This window comes from Actinia tenebrosa, unplaced genomic scaffold (genome assembly GCF_029948245.1).
Source record: "Actinia tenebrosa isolate PJP-AT-01 unplaced genomic scaffold, QUT_ActTen_1.0 PGA_scaffold10__47_contigs__length_13832649, whole genome shotgun sequence".
In the NCBI taxonomy this organism is placed as follows: Eukaryota; Metazoa; Cnidaria; class Anthozoa; order Actiniaria; family Actiniidae; genus Actinia; species Actinia tenebrosa.
This window is the reverse complement of record NW_028292570.1, coordinates 9,348,863-9,365,746: the sequence shown is the minus strand read 5'-3', so window position 1 is coordinate 9,365,746 and position 16,884 is coordinate 9,348,863. Positions and strand designations below refer to the sequence as shown.

Sequence of the window (16,884 nt, the reverse complement as noted above, 5' to 3'; positions counted from 1 at the left end):
TCTTTAAACAAACCCTTTTATTGCGGTGGTACTCCAAAGCCTGCGCGCTGCTAAACTGCTTATCGCAGTCTTCGCAAACGGTAACGTTGTTTACTTTCTTACTGCATACCCGTCTTTCAACGTGATATTGCAACCGCTGACGACTGCTAAAACCCCTTTTACATTGCTCGCACTCCATTATATCTATGTGTTATTTAACCCTTATATGGGATACCGCATGAAGTCCTTAATGGACTCTTTTGCCCAGCCCGCCATCGTCAAAAGGGCGCCAAACCTTTCCGCGCGCTTCAGACCGCACATTTCGTCGTACAACTCCTGCACGCGCTCTTTTAATCGATTGATCTCCTCCCTTTGCATCTATCGTGTCCGACTTATCTTCGAGTTTGTTAACCATCGCTCTGACTGCTTCCACGGGCTCCATTATATATGAACCCAGATCACATGCCTTGTAACGCTCTGATAGTAGGACCCACCGGCTGCGGAAAGACCCAATTCGTCGTGGAGCAGCTATTAGGGCCCTTTAGATACCGCTTCGACTACATCGTGCTATTATGCCCCACCTACGTGAATAACCGCACCTGGACGGGCATAGGAGTGAAAGACGACGACTTCTTCGTAGATATCTTAGACCCTAACGAGTTATCTGGACATCTTAAGTTTTGGCACAAACAATTCCCTAAAGATACACAGACACTCCTCATACTGGATGACATCGCCTGCGGGGACGACGTAAAAAGACGCACCAGCGAGTTGGTGAAGCTCGCCTTTAGCGGCAGACATGACAACATTAGCGTTTGGTTGCTCTCGCAGCAGCTTACCAGTGTCTCCAAGCCTTTTAGGGAAAACATAGGTTCACTTGTCGTCTTCTACACGCCCAGTAAGTCAGACCTGGAAACCATCCTTTCTGACTACGGCGGTGAGATATCCAAGGAACAGTTACACGAATACATGCGGCATTTAAAAACGCACCAACATTCCAAAATGATCTTCTCTTTGAGGTTTCCGTATTCCATAAAGATCTGCGATCTTTAATATATATGGATATCGAGCAGCTCTTAGATGAAGTTCCCACACAGTTAGACGAAAATAACCTCAAGGAACAACTTAACATCCTTGTGTCATCTGGGAAGTGTAAAGAAATGATAGGTAAGGAACTTACCCATGAGCAGGTTAATAAGTTGTCAGAAGAGGAGGTTAAGAAGTTCCATAAGAGGTACGAGGCTGCCCTTGCAAGTAAGACCACGGACGCCGTAGCAGACTCCGCTATCCGACTTGCCACCAAGCTCCTCGGACTTGCGCTGCCCATAGACGACGTGGAGCAACTGCGGAAGGACATAAGCGAGGACTATGTTATCGCCCAAGAACTTAAGATAACCTGCGGCTGGTTGTCTTTGAAGTGCGGTAAGTTAATGGCAGTCGCCTCTGCGGCCTTGCACGTAGCTCAGCATGTCGACTTGAAGGAACTTGCGGGCACCTTTGGTGCCTCTTGGAAGGACTTCAAGAAGGACAGAGAAGTCGAAAAGGTCTTCCAGGCGGCACTTGCTGAGGTACCTGATTAAGTACCTAGTTAAGTCATCCTCAGGAATTACCCAGGTCGCCTCAAGTACTTAGTCAAGTCGTCCTTAAGTACTTGCTCAGGTCCTATTAAGTTACTTATCAAGTCCTTCAAGTCCTTAGATATAAATGGAAGCGGAGGAGCAGCCCCAAGAGGAGCAGAAGATTACCAAGGCTAAATCTCCAGGCAGAGTCGCTGCCGGAAAGAAGCTCGCGGAGATGAACAGGAAGAACAAAGCAAAAAAGGAGGAAAAGGTGGAGGAAAGAGAAGAGGAATCCTTTATTAATCCTGGGTACATCATTGGCGCGTTGGGAGTCGCTATTGCCGCGGGGAGCCTTTACTTTCAATGGCGGGCATCGCAAAAGGTGGAATTTAAGGCACCCCCCGTCATACGCAGGGAAGAGCCCCCGGTAAGGAAATGTAGAATTCCAGAAATGGATTAGGACTTCTTCTCGCTTTGTAATATAATGTCAACCAAATTGATTGACGCCGTCCAAGAAGCTGCTATCACAACCTCCATCATCGCCGGTATTGGCTGGGTAGGTAAGAAAGTCCTAAAGGAGGACCTTACTGAGGACCCAAGTAAAAACCTGAGTAACTTTGCTAAGATGACCGCTGCCGTATGCGGGGCTATCATGCTAAGAAATTACCTACAGAAGGAAAAGTACCTACCTACGGCGTAATATATAATGGCTAGCGTGGTTGTAGGTGGAGTTATTGCAGCTTTAGCATTCACTGGAGCTAATTATGGTGGTCAGTATTTGGATAGATTAGTTAGAGGCGATCGCAGCGGAGACTTAGCTGCCGAAAGAAAGAGACACGACTTAGCGCTGGAGAAATATCAGCGAGACGTGGCGGCTTGGAATGAAAAAAGACAAGCTTACAGGGATTGGTTGGATAAGAACTACCAAGACAAGATGCAGGCGGATAAGAACTTCGAAAATACAGACTACGCCTTTAAGCTCTATGCGCAGGCGCACCCCGCGGCATCGACGGGGTTAAGAAAGCCTCAGTTTGAGAATTACTACCAGCCTTCTAAGAAACAAAAAGACAATGAGCTGGTCTTCGTAGGAGTCGCAGGGCTGGCGGGAGGCGTGGCTTTGGCGTATCTGCTCTAACGAAGGGGAACTGTGTTTCCTGAAATATATGATCGTCTTTTTGGAAAGCGACAAGAATAACTTTACCACTTACTTGAATCCTCCCATTAAAGCCCATAAAGTTCGGCTCATAAGTTGCTCTTTGTACAATTCTTGGTATAACCTGATTAGGGGCATAGTCACTGAGCATACAGGAGGATCTAACTATCAAGCCGTATTGCTGCCCGATGGACATTACACACCAATCACGCTGGCAAAGGAATTAGCAAAACACGGTCATACTCTTACCACAGGGCTGCCGCACGAAATGACCCTCAAACATAATATGTCAAATTATTCAGCAACTTTTGGAAAGTCTGACCCATTGGGATCTTTATTATGTGCCTCGGGCAAGACAATTACCGACACAGCCATACCTGTGAAATGGAAAGTCGCATCCTCTTACGAAGCCTATTGCGACTTGGTCAATAGTTACAGCAATGGAGAAAGGTCTTCTCTTATGTCCAAGTTTCTACCTAAGGGTAATCCATTCGATCTGGTAGAATACACTCCCATTTCTTTAAGCTATGACTTGTCTAATTTGGTAGAAAGCATAAGCATCACCATTAAAGTGGACGGAAAGACGGTGGATTTTAACGGACGTAAGATCAATCTCGTCCTGGAATTCATATAATGGGTCGAACTGAGGACAAACTCAAGAGGATTTACTATGGACCCGAAGGCTATTGGAGAGGAGCGTCGGCCATCAAGAAACTCGCGACCGCGGCCAGGGTATCAGAAGAAACGGCTAAGAACTGGCTAAGAAAACAAACCCTCTGGCAGGTCTATCTTCCCGTGCCTAAGTACATTCCCAGGCCCAGCTTTACCGTAAATACCCCCAATGAAGTTCATCAGGCGGATTTGCTTTTCTTGCCACACGATAAGGTGAGAAAAAAGACCTATAGATACGCTTTGACCGTAGTCGATATCGCAAGCAGATATAAGGACGCCGAACCCATAACCAGCAAGGATTCTGGAGAAGTCGCAGAAGCCCTAGGTAGGATTTATAAGCGCGTCTTGAAATGGCCTAAGCTGCTGCAAGTGGATGCGGGGACAGAGTTCATGGGCGTGGTTACTAAGACCCTGAAAGACCACAGCACTAAAATTAGGAGAGCTGAAGCTGAGTACCACAGGGGTCAGAGCATTGTCGAAAGATTCAATAAGACCCTGGCCGAGCGTCTCTTTGGGTACCAGTATTGGAAAGAGCTGGAAGATCCCTCCAAACGCAACAGGGAATGGACCCAGAGGCTCCCCCAGGTCGTCGCGGCTTTGAACAACGAGGCGGCCAGGGCTACGGGAATGAAACCCAAGGATGCCATGAAGAAGAAACACGTGGAACACAAGTCCTACGTCAGAAGTTCAAGGGCGGTCGGACTGAAGGAAAAAAAGCTTCCCCGCGACATAGTGGTCAGATACCTCTATCAGCCGGGGGAACTCGAAGGTGGCAGTAAGAGAGCCACGGATCCTAACTGGTCCCTGGAAACGTATGAGATTTCAAAGTCCGTCACCAAGGAAGGGCAACCCGTGTTGTATTACCTAAATGGCCCAAGTCGCGGATTTGTCAAGGAAGAGCTGCTCATAGTCCCCAAAGACTCAGAGTAGTGCTGCTCCACGCGCCCGATTACACTCTAGGCATGTTAGCCTTACGTTACCTCTGCAATGGCCGCGCTTGTTGTTGATACGATCCACGGAGAACTGCTGATCGTCATTTGGGTCAAACCTCCATAGCAGAGGTATGTTACATTTGGCACACCTTGCCCCTTTCTTATAGACGTCGTCCACGCATAGGTCGAACGTCATATCTTTTTCTTCGTCGTGCCGCTTGTAGCGAAGGAGTTTCTTAGCAATGTTTTCTTTGGCTACGTCTTCTGGGGTGCGGTCGTAACGCAGTTGCGGCCCCCAGGCTCTTTTTAACTGTTTGGCATATTCTACGCGACTTACGGCGGTGTAGATAAGGTTGCTCCAACACAGCCGCTGGTCTATGATCCATAAGGTTTCTTTTATGGTAAGCCCTTGCGCGCTGTGGACTGTCATACAATAACCCAAGCGCCAGTCTGGATGGGAGGTTATTTTTTCCACCTTTTCTATGGGTACCCAGGCTTTATCGTGCGTTACTGCGTTCTGCAGTTGGATGTCGGTACCAGGTACCCAGACGTCTCTTTTTTGCATGCGGGTGTCGTGGGGTTTGTAGCAAACAGGTACGGGATGCGTAGGGAAGCGCTCTCGGTGTATATTTAGCAAATCCTTTTGTATGCGAGACTGTGCTGCGCGTTTGCTGCTCAGCACCAGATCCTTTGGATGCCATGTGTAAAGGAAGTCCTCGTAGGACTTCGCTCGTACGCGTTTGCGCAGTGTCTTGCATTGCTCGGCGTCACTAAGGTCCCTTAATTCCGCTTTCAGGTTTCTTATTTGATCCTTGCTGCGGTAGTCGGTGTTAATTTCCTCCGCATGGTCTACGAACCCCTTTAGCCATTCGTGGGGCATCTCTCCGGCTATTGGAGGAGGCTGGCATGGATCTCCGGCGAATATTACTTGACATTTCCCGCGAAGGAACTCTACGAACTCCTGCAGGATTTCTAAAGGAACGGTGCAAATCTCATCCCAAAGTATCACCGGAGGTATGTCGTGGATGGCTTCAGGTACCCATTTTTGACCATTCCAGCGAAAGAAGCTGTGGTACGTTTGAGCGTCGTGGCCCATTTCGCAGAGTTCTCTTTCCAAACGGTGCGTTGGCGTTAGCACCTTTATCTTAGGAAAGAGTTCTAACACACGCGTCGTCTTACCGCTGCCTCCCGTACCGTAGAGGTAAGAGAATCGTTGGTAGGAAATGGGGTCGGCAACTGAAGGTAGAGGCTCTTTGGTAGGCGTTACGGTGCCCTGGGTGTGTTCTCCGTGATATTCTACACGTGCCCTCCAGGCTCTTATCTCCTCATCTTTGACGCGCCATTGTCCACTTTCTGCGAGTTCATCGGCAGTGTAGAATTCCTTCATCTTTTCCAATACGTGCGGTTTCACGTATAAGGAATCCGTAGCTACGCGTGGAATGTCTTCTTTGTCAAACCGCAGGAGCATCGCTAATAGGTTGATATGCGCATATGCGAGCATGCTAGCACGCAGATGGTAATACTGCGGTCGATGGTCCTGGTAATAACACAGCGCATTCCATTCGTGCAGCTTATTGTCGACAATGTAGTCCCATTTCTCTACGGATACCATCGTTCCTTTGTCATGCGCGCGCTTGATGAGGAAGCTTAACTCGCCGGCGTCCGTAATCAGGCGCCGCTGCATATGTTTCTCTCCTTCCTTAGCGCCCTGCGTGAACTTTCCTATGACCACGCGCGCTGTGGGGTTATGCTCCGGTAACCATTGCGTGAAGGCGCTGTGACAAAGTATGGCTTCATGCGCTGTGTATTTTAAAAGTTTGCGCTCTTCAAAGAACTTCAATAGGGGTATGGGTATCCATTCTTTCTCCTGCAGGTGCTTTCCGTACCACGCATAGATTATGGGGTGCAGACCCGCTGCTAATTTCCAGGTGGTCAACCGTACAAACCCCGTTGCTGGGGCGTCGTAGTGACCATCCAACGCAACACGAAAGAACTGTGAATCTGGATGTCCGTAACGGTCGTAATATTCCTTACAATCTCCTAGGCCTTTGAAGCTTGCGGGGTAACAATGTTTCATATCCAGCGACACGTATTCGTCTTCGTCGTATTCCATGTTCCACAGGCCACCATGACCGTGCTCTACGCAAGCTTTAGCTATGTCTCCGAACTCTTTCGGCGTGGGTTTCCAGCCGTTTCTCTTCTTTGCGGCTAAGAAGTCCAAACTGCGACTGCTAAGCACTTCGTCAGAGAAGTCTTCTCCTAAAGTCTCGCAGGCGCTTTGAATGCGCAGCTGCTCCAGTTCAGGACGATACAAAGTACCATCTTGGGTCATAAATTGACTTCCCTCCGCATCCATTAACCAAATAGAATTCTCGTGCATTAGTTCTGCAAGCGGCGACTCCTTGTAAACGCGCGTCTCCTTCTTCTTTGGGAACCTTAACTCCCTCCACGCATGTGCGTTATGCTGGTAAATTACGATAGGCGCACCCCGGCCCCCATACTTGTGCGTCCCGGAGTAAATGAAGCCGTCGGTGATGTCTTTCACGTGTATGCGCCTTTCTAAAGCAACCTCTAACTTCTTGATGTTTTCAATGGTGGCTCCTGCCCTACGAGTAGCATGCTCCCATTTCCTGATGGCTTCTCTTCTCTTCAACGTAAGCTTACCTCCCCTAGAGGAATCCTCGAAGAACTCTCTAACTAACTTACCCACGCAGTTACCCGGATGCCGCATTGGTTTGAGCTTCTTAACGTCCGGGTTCTTAATTTCATACGCACCGTATATAACTACGGTAACCGGGTAAGCAACCTCGTAGAACAACATGTCGATGCCCACCAGCGCCCCAGGACGCGTGTCCTTGTTTAAAACGAACAGGTCCTTCCTGCCAGACGCCCGTATTGGATTCCTGCCCTTTTCTATTATCCACTCGCCGTCTAAATACTTTATAAACGTCAACTCCAGGCGGTAATTACCTTCGGGCATCAAGCCAATTATCCTTTCTGCTCTTTCCTCGTCCATCGTCTCGTCTGTATCTCCCTCCATAAATGTCGTGAAGGCAAAGTCGGCGTCTAAGCGGTCCAGCACCTGAGTTCGCAGTCGGCGCACAGTCTTGTTACTAATGCTTTTGATGGTGTCCATCTATATCTAAGGAATATTTTATCCTCCGTTTGCGACCTTGCCCATCGTTTCGGCTACCTTTAATCCCCAACACAGCAGCAGTAAGGGGCTCAGCGCGCTACCAAAATACCTGCGCACGGGTAATTCCCGCGGGGGACGCTAGTGCGTAAACACGGGTAATTCCCGGGCAATCCCAAATGGTGACCGCGAGTCCCCCTTACTGCTGCTGCATATATCCAGTTCTAGATGCACACTGAAGGTTGCTAAGCACGAAAGAAGTGTAAGAGTCACACAAGGCGTATGCCTAGTGCAACTCTAGCTTTTTGAGTGCTTAAGCAATCTCCCAAGTGCATCCAGAACTGATTATACGCACAACTAAGTATTGACCATTGCTTTTATAACCCAGAAAAACCGTAAAAAATATGTGGTTCAAAAAAAAAATCAAATTTTGTTTTAAAGAAATCTTCAGAATGCAGGATTTGTGCTAACCATAAGCTAGTTTTCTTTCCTACTCGCCACAACATGAATAATTTCCATTTAACCACTTTCATATGTAAAAATCATTAATATTTATCACTGACTGTCATGGACTAACCTCACTGCTGTGCTATACATGCCATTAGGGCACCCAATATTTGCCGACATGTTATTTATAAGCTTGTGTCCCTGTACAATGATGCTTGTCATGTTATAATGGAACAAATAGTCATTAGGATGACAGAAGCACTTGGGTGCAAGCATGACGGTAGTGTGATCTTTTGTGATGTGGATATTTGGGTACTTAGCCAGGTTATACTCCACACCAAGGTTTCTGTACAGATCTCCAAGCTCCTGAACGTGAATACATCATGACGTGTTATTAGTATAACCTTTTTTTGAAACGTGTAGTTCCAGAAATTATCACCCCCCTCCTACCCCTGGAAATTCCATTTTTCCCCCATACAAACTCTTTAATTTTGTTCTTTCTCACAGACCACAAAACCCACCACCCCCATCCTCTTGGAAATTCTGAATTCCTCCACGGGAGTTATGTATAATTTCAGGAACTACACAATACAAAATTACATGACTCAAAATCTCTTGACATATAAACAACAATGAAACAGCCACCATGACTCACCATGTTGGTTGACGTAACATGAGACACTAATGGGGAATGCTTTGTTATTGTCAACCAACATGCATGGTGGCTAATATATGGAAGCTTATTATGCTGTAACATACATCCCAAGAATTTTAGTAAAAAATGGTTTTTCAATTATAACTACATCTTAATAATTAATTCAGCACACTTTTCACATACCTTCTTAACCTCAGGAGAATCATATCCTTCAATGTTATTATGATAGTTTGTTGGCAAATCTGAGGTGACATTGGGCCTAAGTGGATGCCGAAATTGCTCATCAGAGTCTGCTAGGTTGAATGCAAAGGCATAGACTGAATCACTTATCGAGGTATAGTAGTATGTCGATGGTGTCTTCTCAAGGACTACCCCATCCTGGAAGTCCCCCTTGGGTATACTGCGTATTGCATCTTCTATTTTAAGGTATCCAGTCTTGCCGTTGATCATGTCATCTTTGACTTTAGTGAATTCTTTTGGTATGCCATTTCTCTGTTCAAGGTCACTGATTTGAATAAATATTGGATCATCTACGAGCTAGACAGAAGCCAAATATGATTCATTAATGTCTTTGCAGCCTGGAGAGATGTAATGTTTTATCGTTTCAGACCAGTGTCATTCCCTTGAGGATAATTCTAACAAGTCCAAAATACCTTTCTGCACTAGTCAATTTATTGACTATCTAGTGATTGTATTCTAATGTTTTAATTAATCAACTCATTCATTCATTCATTCATTCATTGGTCAATTGATTGATTCATGGATTTGTCCATTCATTGATTCATTTGTTCATTCATTGATTTGTTCGTTAGTTTGTTGATTCATTCATAAATATTCATAAATATTCATTCGTAAATATCTAGCATGCATACCTCAGTGCTGGGTCGCAGCAGTGGATGAAATATTGTCTCTCCCTCATTGTTGATTAAGAAGGCATACACAGACCCCCACTGATCATTCAATAAGACATTCTCAATCTCCTCCAGTGTAGCATCAATACCAACAACTCCAATAGTTCTGAATAACAAAAATAAGTCAACGAATAACTAATGTTTTGTTTTGCAAATCAAGGGTAAAATCTGGTGCATTTTGGCTGGGCTCCCTGTGGAGCCATAGCACAGGTAACCTGACTTATCTAAATAACGATTGCTTTTTTTTGGTAGCCATTGTTCATTACAAAATGTTTCATAACTTAGATTAAATGGAATAGTAAATGTCATATGTAAGTTTATGAGAGACCTCAAAGTATTTTGTTGTCCATGTGAATTAAATAAAGCCAATGGTGTTAGCACCCCAACTATCCATTGTTTATTAACTTTCTAATAATGGTTATCGCAACAGTCACCATTAACCCTAAACCACCCCTCCCTTCTAATATCTTTATTACCTCCCTCTCATATCTCCACAGCTTACTTGTTTGTTGACTTGCTAATAACCGTTATTTCAACAGTCACCTTTAACCCGAAACCCCCCCTCCCTTTTCATAATAATTTTTATCAGTCCCTTATACCCCCATATCTTACTTAGCTTATTTGTTAACTTGCTAATGACAGGTATTGCAACATTCGCCGTCAACCCTAAACCACCCCTCCCTTCTAGTAGTATTTTATGACCTCCCTCTCAAATCTTCACAACTTACTTGTTTGTTAACTTGACAGGTATCGCAACAGTCACCATCAACCCTAAACCACCCCTCCCTTCTAATATCTTTGTCCCCTCGTATCCTCATAGCTTACTTGTTTGTTAACTTGACAGGTATCGCAACATTCACCATCAACCCTAAACCACCCCTCCCTTCTAATATCTTTGTCCCTTCATATCCTCATAGCTTACTTGTTTGTTAACTTGCTAATAACAGGTATCGCAACAGTCACCATCAACCCTAATCCACCCCTCCCTTCTAATATCTTTGTCCCCTCATATCCTCATAGCTTACTTGTTTGTTAACTTGCTAATAACAGGTATCGCAACAGTCACCATCAACCCTAAACCAGAGGCATCCAGGTAAGGTGATGTCCATGTAACATTGTTTAAAATACTGATGGTGTTTGACGCCAAGAAGCTGTAATAGTCCTGCATCTGGGATATGATGTTTTCAGTTTCAACCAGCTTCTTCATGTAGCCATTATTGTCGCAGGCTAGTTTACCTGGGAATTGCTCACCACCATTGTCATTTGTCAGGTAAGAGAAAATACGACTCTAAAAGAAGAAAATCAAATCACTTATCCAAGGTTTCGAAATATTTATTTATCGTTGATAAAATACCTAGTGGCGGGGGTGTAGAATTTGTCGTTTGACAACAGATCATGATTTTAAACAAGAATTAAAAGACAAATTCTTGAAGCACAAAAGAGGAACAAAAAAGTCCCCTATAATTTACTGATTTTAATAAGAGGATGAATTCCTGAATCCTTAATTCTTTATTGTAATTCCCTTTCTAGTTACTGTTGCTACGTCGGACAAGCTAAAATGTGCTTTTGATATACAGCATGGAACAGACACTGATTGCCTGAATGTCTGACTTAAAAGAAAAACATTTATATAAGTATTCTAAAGTATTCTAAAGGTAAATTAAGAAAAAAATTGTAACTACTAAAAAACTGAAATTGAGTTTGTTTGTCGGACATCCCATATTCCGCTGGGAAAACTAGGTATCATTTAGGTGGTCCATCAAGCAAAGCCATCCGTGAACTATATTATGATCACAAGATCATACAGTGTATGGCAAAGCACTTTTTTTTGGCCAATGGTAACATACCTTAGGAATGACATATTTGTTCAGTTTTTCCACTTCATCCCAGACATCATTCCAGTTATATTTACACAACTGACCAGGGACATAACCACTCCGTGTATAGTAACCTGTTCCACAGCGTACTGGATCTCCATCGTTATCCAATCCATCAGTCACAAAAATAATGATGCTCTGGCATCCAGTCTTGGCTCTTCCTTGCAGGAGATTGAAGGCTATCTTGAATGCTTTCCTAAACATATTCCATTTGAAAGTTTTTGGTAAGTCACCAGGGATGACTGACCACTATTATAAAGATTTATTGAGGAAGTTTTATGTATTTACTCAGTGGTACATGTTGGGAGATTTACCAGCTCTGAGTGGGTGCAGGAATTCGTCAGGGAGTGTCCCAAATGAAATAAATATAGAGATATTATGCATCGCATCAAAAAACCCTAAGAGTGATAGGGGGGAGTCTGGTGCACCGATGGACCCCCTGGATCCACGGTCTCTGTTTACTACTAAGATGCCAATGCACAACCTTCCTTCCCTTCCTTGCTTGGAGTGTTTGCTACCATACTGGAAATGGGAAAAAAAATCTAAAAATTCTAGACCTATCCCTACGAAAAGCCCTAATGGGAATGCTTGTTTGAGAACCTCAAGTGTTTTTTTTTATAGCTATTCCAAATTTTAGCTTTAATTAATGATAAATATTTATCTAAATATTTATTAATTATAAGGTAATTTTTGTAAAAAATATGAGTTAACTAGCTTAGTGGTCTGGTCAGTCCTACTATAAATGTACATGTACTTACTTGAGCTCACTTGTACCACCAGCCTTGAGGTTATCAATCTTTTCTATCAGGTCTTTCTTGTGTGAAGTAGATGCTGGCACAAGACGATCTTTTTGACAACTTAGTACCTCTGTGTCATATTCATAATATCTAAAAAATGCACAAAATGTTACCACTAAACGAAGTTGTAACACATTAACCACAGTTTTCCGTTGACAGACTTACTTTCCAACTTCATCCCAGTTACTAGCATGTCCACAAATAACATTGACAAAGTCTTGCTTTGTTAAGGTATTGAGAACAGTTTTAGCAACTTCTTTAGCCATGGTAAGCCTTTTCCCTTTCATTGACAGACTACAGTCAAGAACAATGACGATATCTTTGGGTCCTGATGTAGCACCAATGTACCAAGGTCTCATACGAGGATCATAATCAATGTGGAAGCCAGCAAAGTTGGTCTGCCATTCACTGCTGGGGTACTGCCGTAGCACACCTTCTACTGAACCAAAGTTTTGCCACCTGTGAATCCAAGAAAATTACAGTGGATTGTGGTTAATTATTTAATGCAAACATTTTGCACATTTATTTTAACTGTTTGAACTATTGTCGTTAACTTTTGCTAGGGATGGATGCAATGTTTCTTCTCAAAAACCATTCATCTTTGAGCATGACAAGATGACTTGAACTTAGAAATTGTAGGCTACGTGGACCAACAGTCACTCCTATAGGATGAAAACGTTTTAATGATTTTAAAATGTAAGTACTTTTTAACCACAAGCATGAGCACACTCCCAAAATCACATTCCTTGTACTAGAGGCCCAAACTCAGGGTTGCCATGAAAACAAAGTTCATCAAACAAAGTGTCCATACAGGTCTGTATTTAGCAGATTAATGTAAGAGTAAATGTATAAACCGGATGCCTGTTAAGCAGGATTCAGCAGTATTTTGATAGACTTTTGTGTTACACCCTTGTACCTTAGTTCTGGATCTTCTTCTAAGTTCTTCTTGAAAATTTCATCCAATGCAGAAGACCAAAAGACAGTCTCAATGAGTTTTGCTTCATTTCTTACAATTTGATCAGAAATCTTGACAGCACTCTGCTCTTTACTAACCCTTAGCTTAAATAGCCTAGAGAAAAACACACAATGTTAATGATGTTAATAGGACATTTACATGATGGCATCATTTGACTTCAACTACCAGACTCCCTTGCATACTTTCTTTTGTTCAGTTAATTAGCACCAATTGTCTTACTATTCTCTTGAGGAAATACAAATTCCAATGAGAAAGAAAATTCGCGGACAATGTCAAGCTTGAATTGGAACTTGTGTGGTCGAAGCTTTGCCTAGCTTGTCATCTTGACCAGTAATGTTGAACCAGAAAAAAAACTAATTTTGGCTGTTGTCAAGACCAGTGACTAATTACACTCCATTAGTTAAACCCCTGACAGTCTCAATTTTATTGAACCAGGAAAAAATCTCTAGGTTTATTTAAGTGAGATCACAAACATCTTCCAGATGGAATCTGTTGTTTTGCAAAGCACCCCATCTGTTTCTAGAGGGTCTGTCAGTAATCATAGACACTTACGTGTTAAAATCCAAATAAGGTAGTGTTTTAACGATATCCTTATCAGCATAGTATTTTTTCCCCAAGTCCTTTAAATATTTCACTTTGGCCTTCTCTTGCAATGTTGCATTAGTATAAAATTCATCATGCAAACGCTGAACTTGCTCTGCAACTTTCTGTAATGGAATATATAATGTTTCATAATAAATTTTCAGACTAGAATTTAAAAAACAATAAATTGGAAGAAAAATTGGAATATAGTGAGGATGAACTGATCATTTTCAGAGATGGCTGGGATGATGCTATATGAAAGGGTGAACTTATTATTTTGAACTTTAATGTATATATCTGTACTTTAAATGAGGATTAAAAGGATATTAGAAATATTGGGCATTGCAGTTGTTTTCATAAAATATTATGAAAAAAATGGACGTTGCCCCAAATTCAAGGAGGTTGTCATCACCATTGCTAACATCACTAACCAGGCTAACATTATCATACTTTCAATGTCAAGGGTGTGTTACCAAATCAAAGGGATCATTGAATTTTTGGGCTTTGCAATTGTTTTCATGAATTTTTTATGGAGAACCAAAAAATATGGTTCCCAAAATTGAAGAAGGTTTTCAGCAATAGCCAGGTTAACCCAAGGGCAGTACAGGGGCTGAGGGGACCATGCCCCCTGTCCCTCACCCCCACCCCCACCCTTTGTGGCAAATGTAATAAGCAATGCCGTTCTTTTTTTTTAGCTTGGCTTTTGGGGGGCCCAAACAAAATGGCTTGTTTTCAAATTTTGGACCCCCTTCTGAAAATCCTGGCTATACCCCTGTAACATTATGAAAGTTTTATATAAGTAAATCAGATGGATAATACCTTAAATTTTTCATGTTTTATAAATTATTTAATCATAAGGCTATTAAAAATATTTTCACAAAAAAATCCATACTGTACATCGACCATTTTTGAAATGAGTTTATAAAATAATTCGGATACTACGCGCGCTACGATTGGTCGAAAACCATGTTTGATGAGAGTATCAGAACACGCTGTCGTCATCTTAGCGCGTGCAAGCATTGCAACTGTCAGATTTTAATCTATCATCTAATCTATCACGTGCGCTCATTGGTCAGTTTGAATAAGACGGCACAAAGGGCGAATTTACTTTGGCTTTGCTTTTTTTCCCGATCTTTTTGCGCGTTTGTTATTTTATAAAAAAAATCAAAAACAGTTTTCCGTGTTTGATACTCTGATCGAAACACTTGGGATTTCGGAAAAATGTTTTTGATCTGTTAATCAAAATACAAAATTCAAATGTCAAATTGTAATTAATTTTTTAGTCCTTTGATTGATGTTAATATTTGTTGTATGATTCAGAACAGGACAGGATGTAAAAATTCCACTTTATTTAAATTAAACAGATCGCATTTCATTCGAGGTTAAAATCAAATTAAAACACCAAGGAGCAGATGATTTCCACCTGGAACTTGGACGTCCAAAAATGTCAATGATTTACAGTATAAAAGGAAATTTGTGCCAGTTTGCATAATGGGAATTTGAGACATTATCTTGGCAAGAACTGCTAATACGATCACTACATATGCTATGTAAACCAAATGGTAAAGTTTGACAGGCAATTTCCTCTTCTTAAAGTAAATGAGAAATCTCTATTTACAGAAAAGACTCACTTTAAACTATAATGGCCAAGCAATAACTACAGACCTCTGTTCTTTATTACGAAGATTGTTTCCATCTTTGAGATATTCAAAAGTTCAAAATTCTGAGAAATCGCATTAAAAAAAATTTGATTTGACATCTACCAGGTGCAATAGAAAGAATTATCTTAGGAATTAGAGAAAAGGGATTAATAAATTTTGACAGAAATAATATGGAAAAATCAAATCTTGCAGGAAGCACATGATAATGGTTGTCAAAGGGGAAAAATCATGCATAATATTGTTCATTGGCTTCAAAAATCAAAAAAGATATCAAATGTCATTCCATTTTTTTAAATCGAATGTTAAATTTCATTATTTTAAAATTTTTAAAGGTGACTGTTTTGCTATTTCCAGGGCTGCTAAAATTTTTTTTTTTCAACATTAGTAACAATGACCTACCCACCCACCGATTAATTACCCATGCATACGACAACAACATTGTAATCTTGTACACAAGGATATGACAAAGTCATCTCTCTACTAGACAAAATTCAGTTCCATCCAAAAATTATTTAAATACTAATCGCTATAAGTAAAAATATAGCGATAGAAACAAATACTTACGCGAGCAGCTTGTTCTTTTTTGACAAAATAGTCTCCCAATCTTGATTTGACGGAACTGACTGTTTCCGACCCCTTCTTGTTTTCCACTGTATAAACCGCACTATCGTAGTATTCCTGCAATTCCTTCGACTTTAAGCCTTCTTCGGCAAGTTTCAATAGATACTGCTCTACTTTTTCTGACCAGGATTTGACTATGGATTCAGTTAGAGGCGCTGATCTTGATGTAGAACAAAATAACGCCAACCAAACTACAACCACACACCTACAAAACTGCTTCAACGGGACCATGCTAAAAATACTCCAAATTCACTGCTAAAATGTTTAAATTATTAGTTCGGAATATCTTTGACGAGAACAATAAGTTCTCTAACCTTCGCTTAGGTATACGAATTCAATTTTTTACGCTGTAATTTAAGCAGGTAACCTTATTTGTAGACAACGAAATGTTGATCATTCACGGTACGGCTCCACGGTATGGGACTCGGTAAGTGACGGCCAAAGAAAACAATGCTCAAAAAACCATTAGGACATTAACCAAAGTAGGAAGCCACTAAAAGACGGAAGAAACTCCAAAGACCTGAGATGAATATATGGGAAGGATTTTCCCTAAGAAAGAAGCCAGTAAAGAAAAACTTGGAGCTCGAGCCAATCACTGAACAATGACATTAAAATATGCAGCGAGGTCAAATCATACCTTAGCTTGTTTTCGAGCTCAAAAATCAACAAAAAGTAGTCAGATATTCACGTAAACAGCGAGGAATGATAACTGTGTCTGTGCAATCTTGGATGGGCAATGTTAAATAAGCTAATCTAGTTGAGTAAATACTCAAATGCTATGGTAAGCCCGCGTTCAATGGTGTCACGAGACTTCGCGATTGGACATGGGGGGAGGGGAGGGTGTGATGGGACACAAACGAACTGAAAAATTCCCATAATTGTTTAAGATAAAATCAATAGAACGAACATTACCTTTAAGTTCTATGATT

At 42.0% G+C, this 16,884-nt stretch overlaps 1 protein-coding gene across 4 annotated transcripts in view; it reads right to left on the bottom strand.

Annotated features, from left to right (window-relative positions):
- LOC116291448 (voltage-dependent calcium channel subunit alpha-2/delta-1) overlaps positions 1 to 16,751 on the bottom strand; it is a 32,611-nt gene extending 15,860 nt beyond the window's left edge. For 3 of the 4 annotated variants that reach the window (XR_016119198.1, XR_016119197.1, XM_089026850.1), the window contains exons 1-10: positions 15,899 to 16,751; positions 13,644 to 13,798; positions 13,032 to 13,184; positions 12,281 to 12,574; positions 12,077 to 12,205; positions 11,289 to 11,514; positions 10,467 to 10,729; positions 9,403 to 9,547; positions 8,714 to 9,067; positions 8,006 to 8,241 (exon numbers count right to left, since the gene is read on the bottom strand). Coding sequence is in view for 2 of the 4 variants with exons in the window: in XM_089026850.1 (XP_088882976.1) it covers positions 8,006 to 8,241; positions 8,714 to 9,067; positions 9,403 to 9,547; positions 10,467 to 10,729; positions 11,289 to 11,514; positions 12,077 to 12,205; positions 12,281 to 12,574; positions 13,032 to 13,184; positions 13,644 to 13,798; positions 15,899 to 16,186 (2,243 nt within the window). In the remaining 2 variants the exon portion in view is untranslated. The remainder of the gene's footprint in view (positions 1 to 8,005; positions 8,242 to 8,713; positions 9,068 to 9,402; positions 9,548 to 10,466; positions 10,730 to 11,288; positions 11,515 to 12,076; positions 12,206 to 12,280; positions 12,575 to 13,031; positions 13,185 to 13,643; positions 13,799 to 15,898) is intronic. The other variant, XM_089026851.1, reaches the window with a different exon arrangement.
- Positions 16,752 to 16,884: the final 133 nt, after the last annotated feature.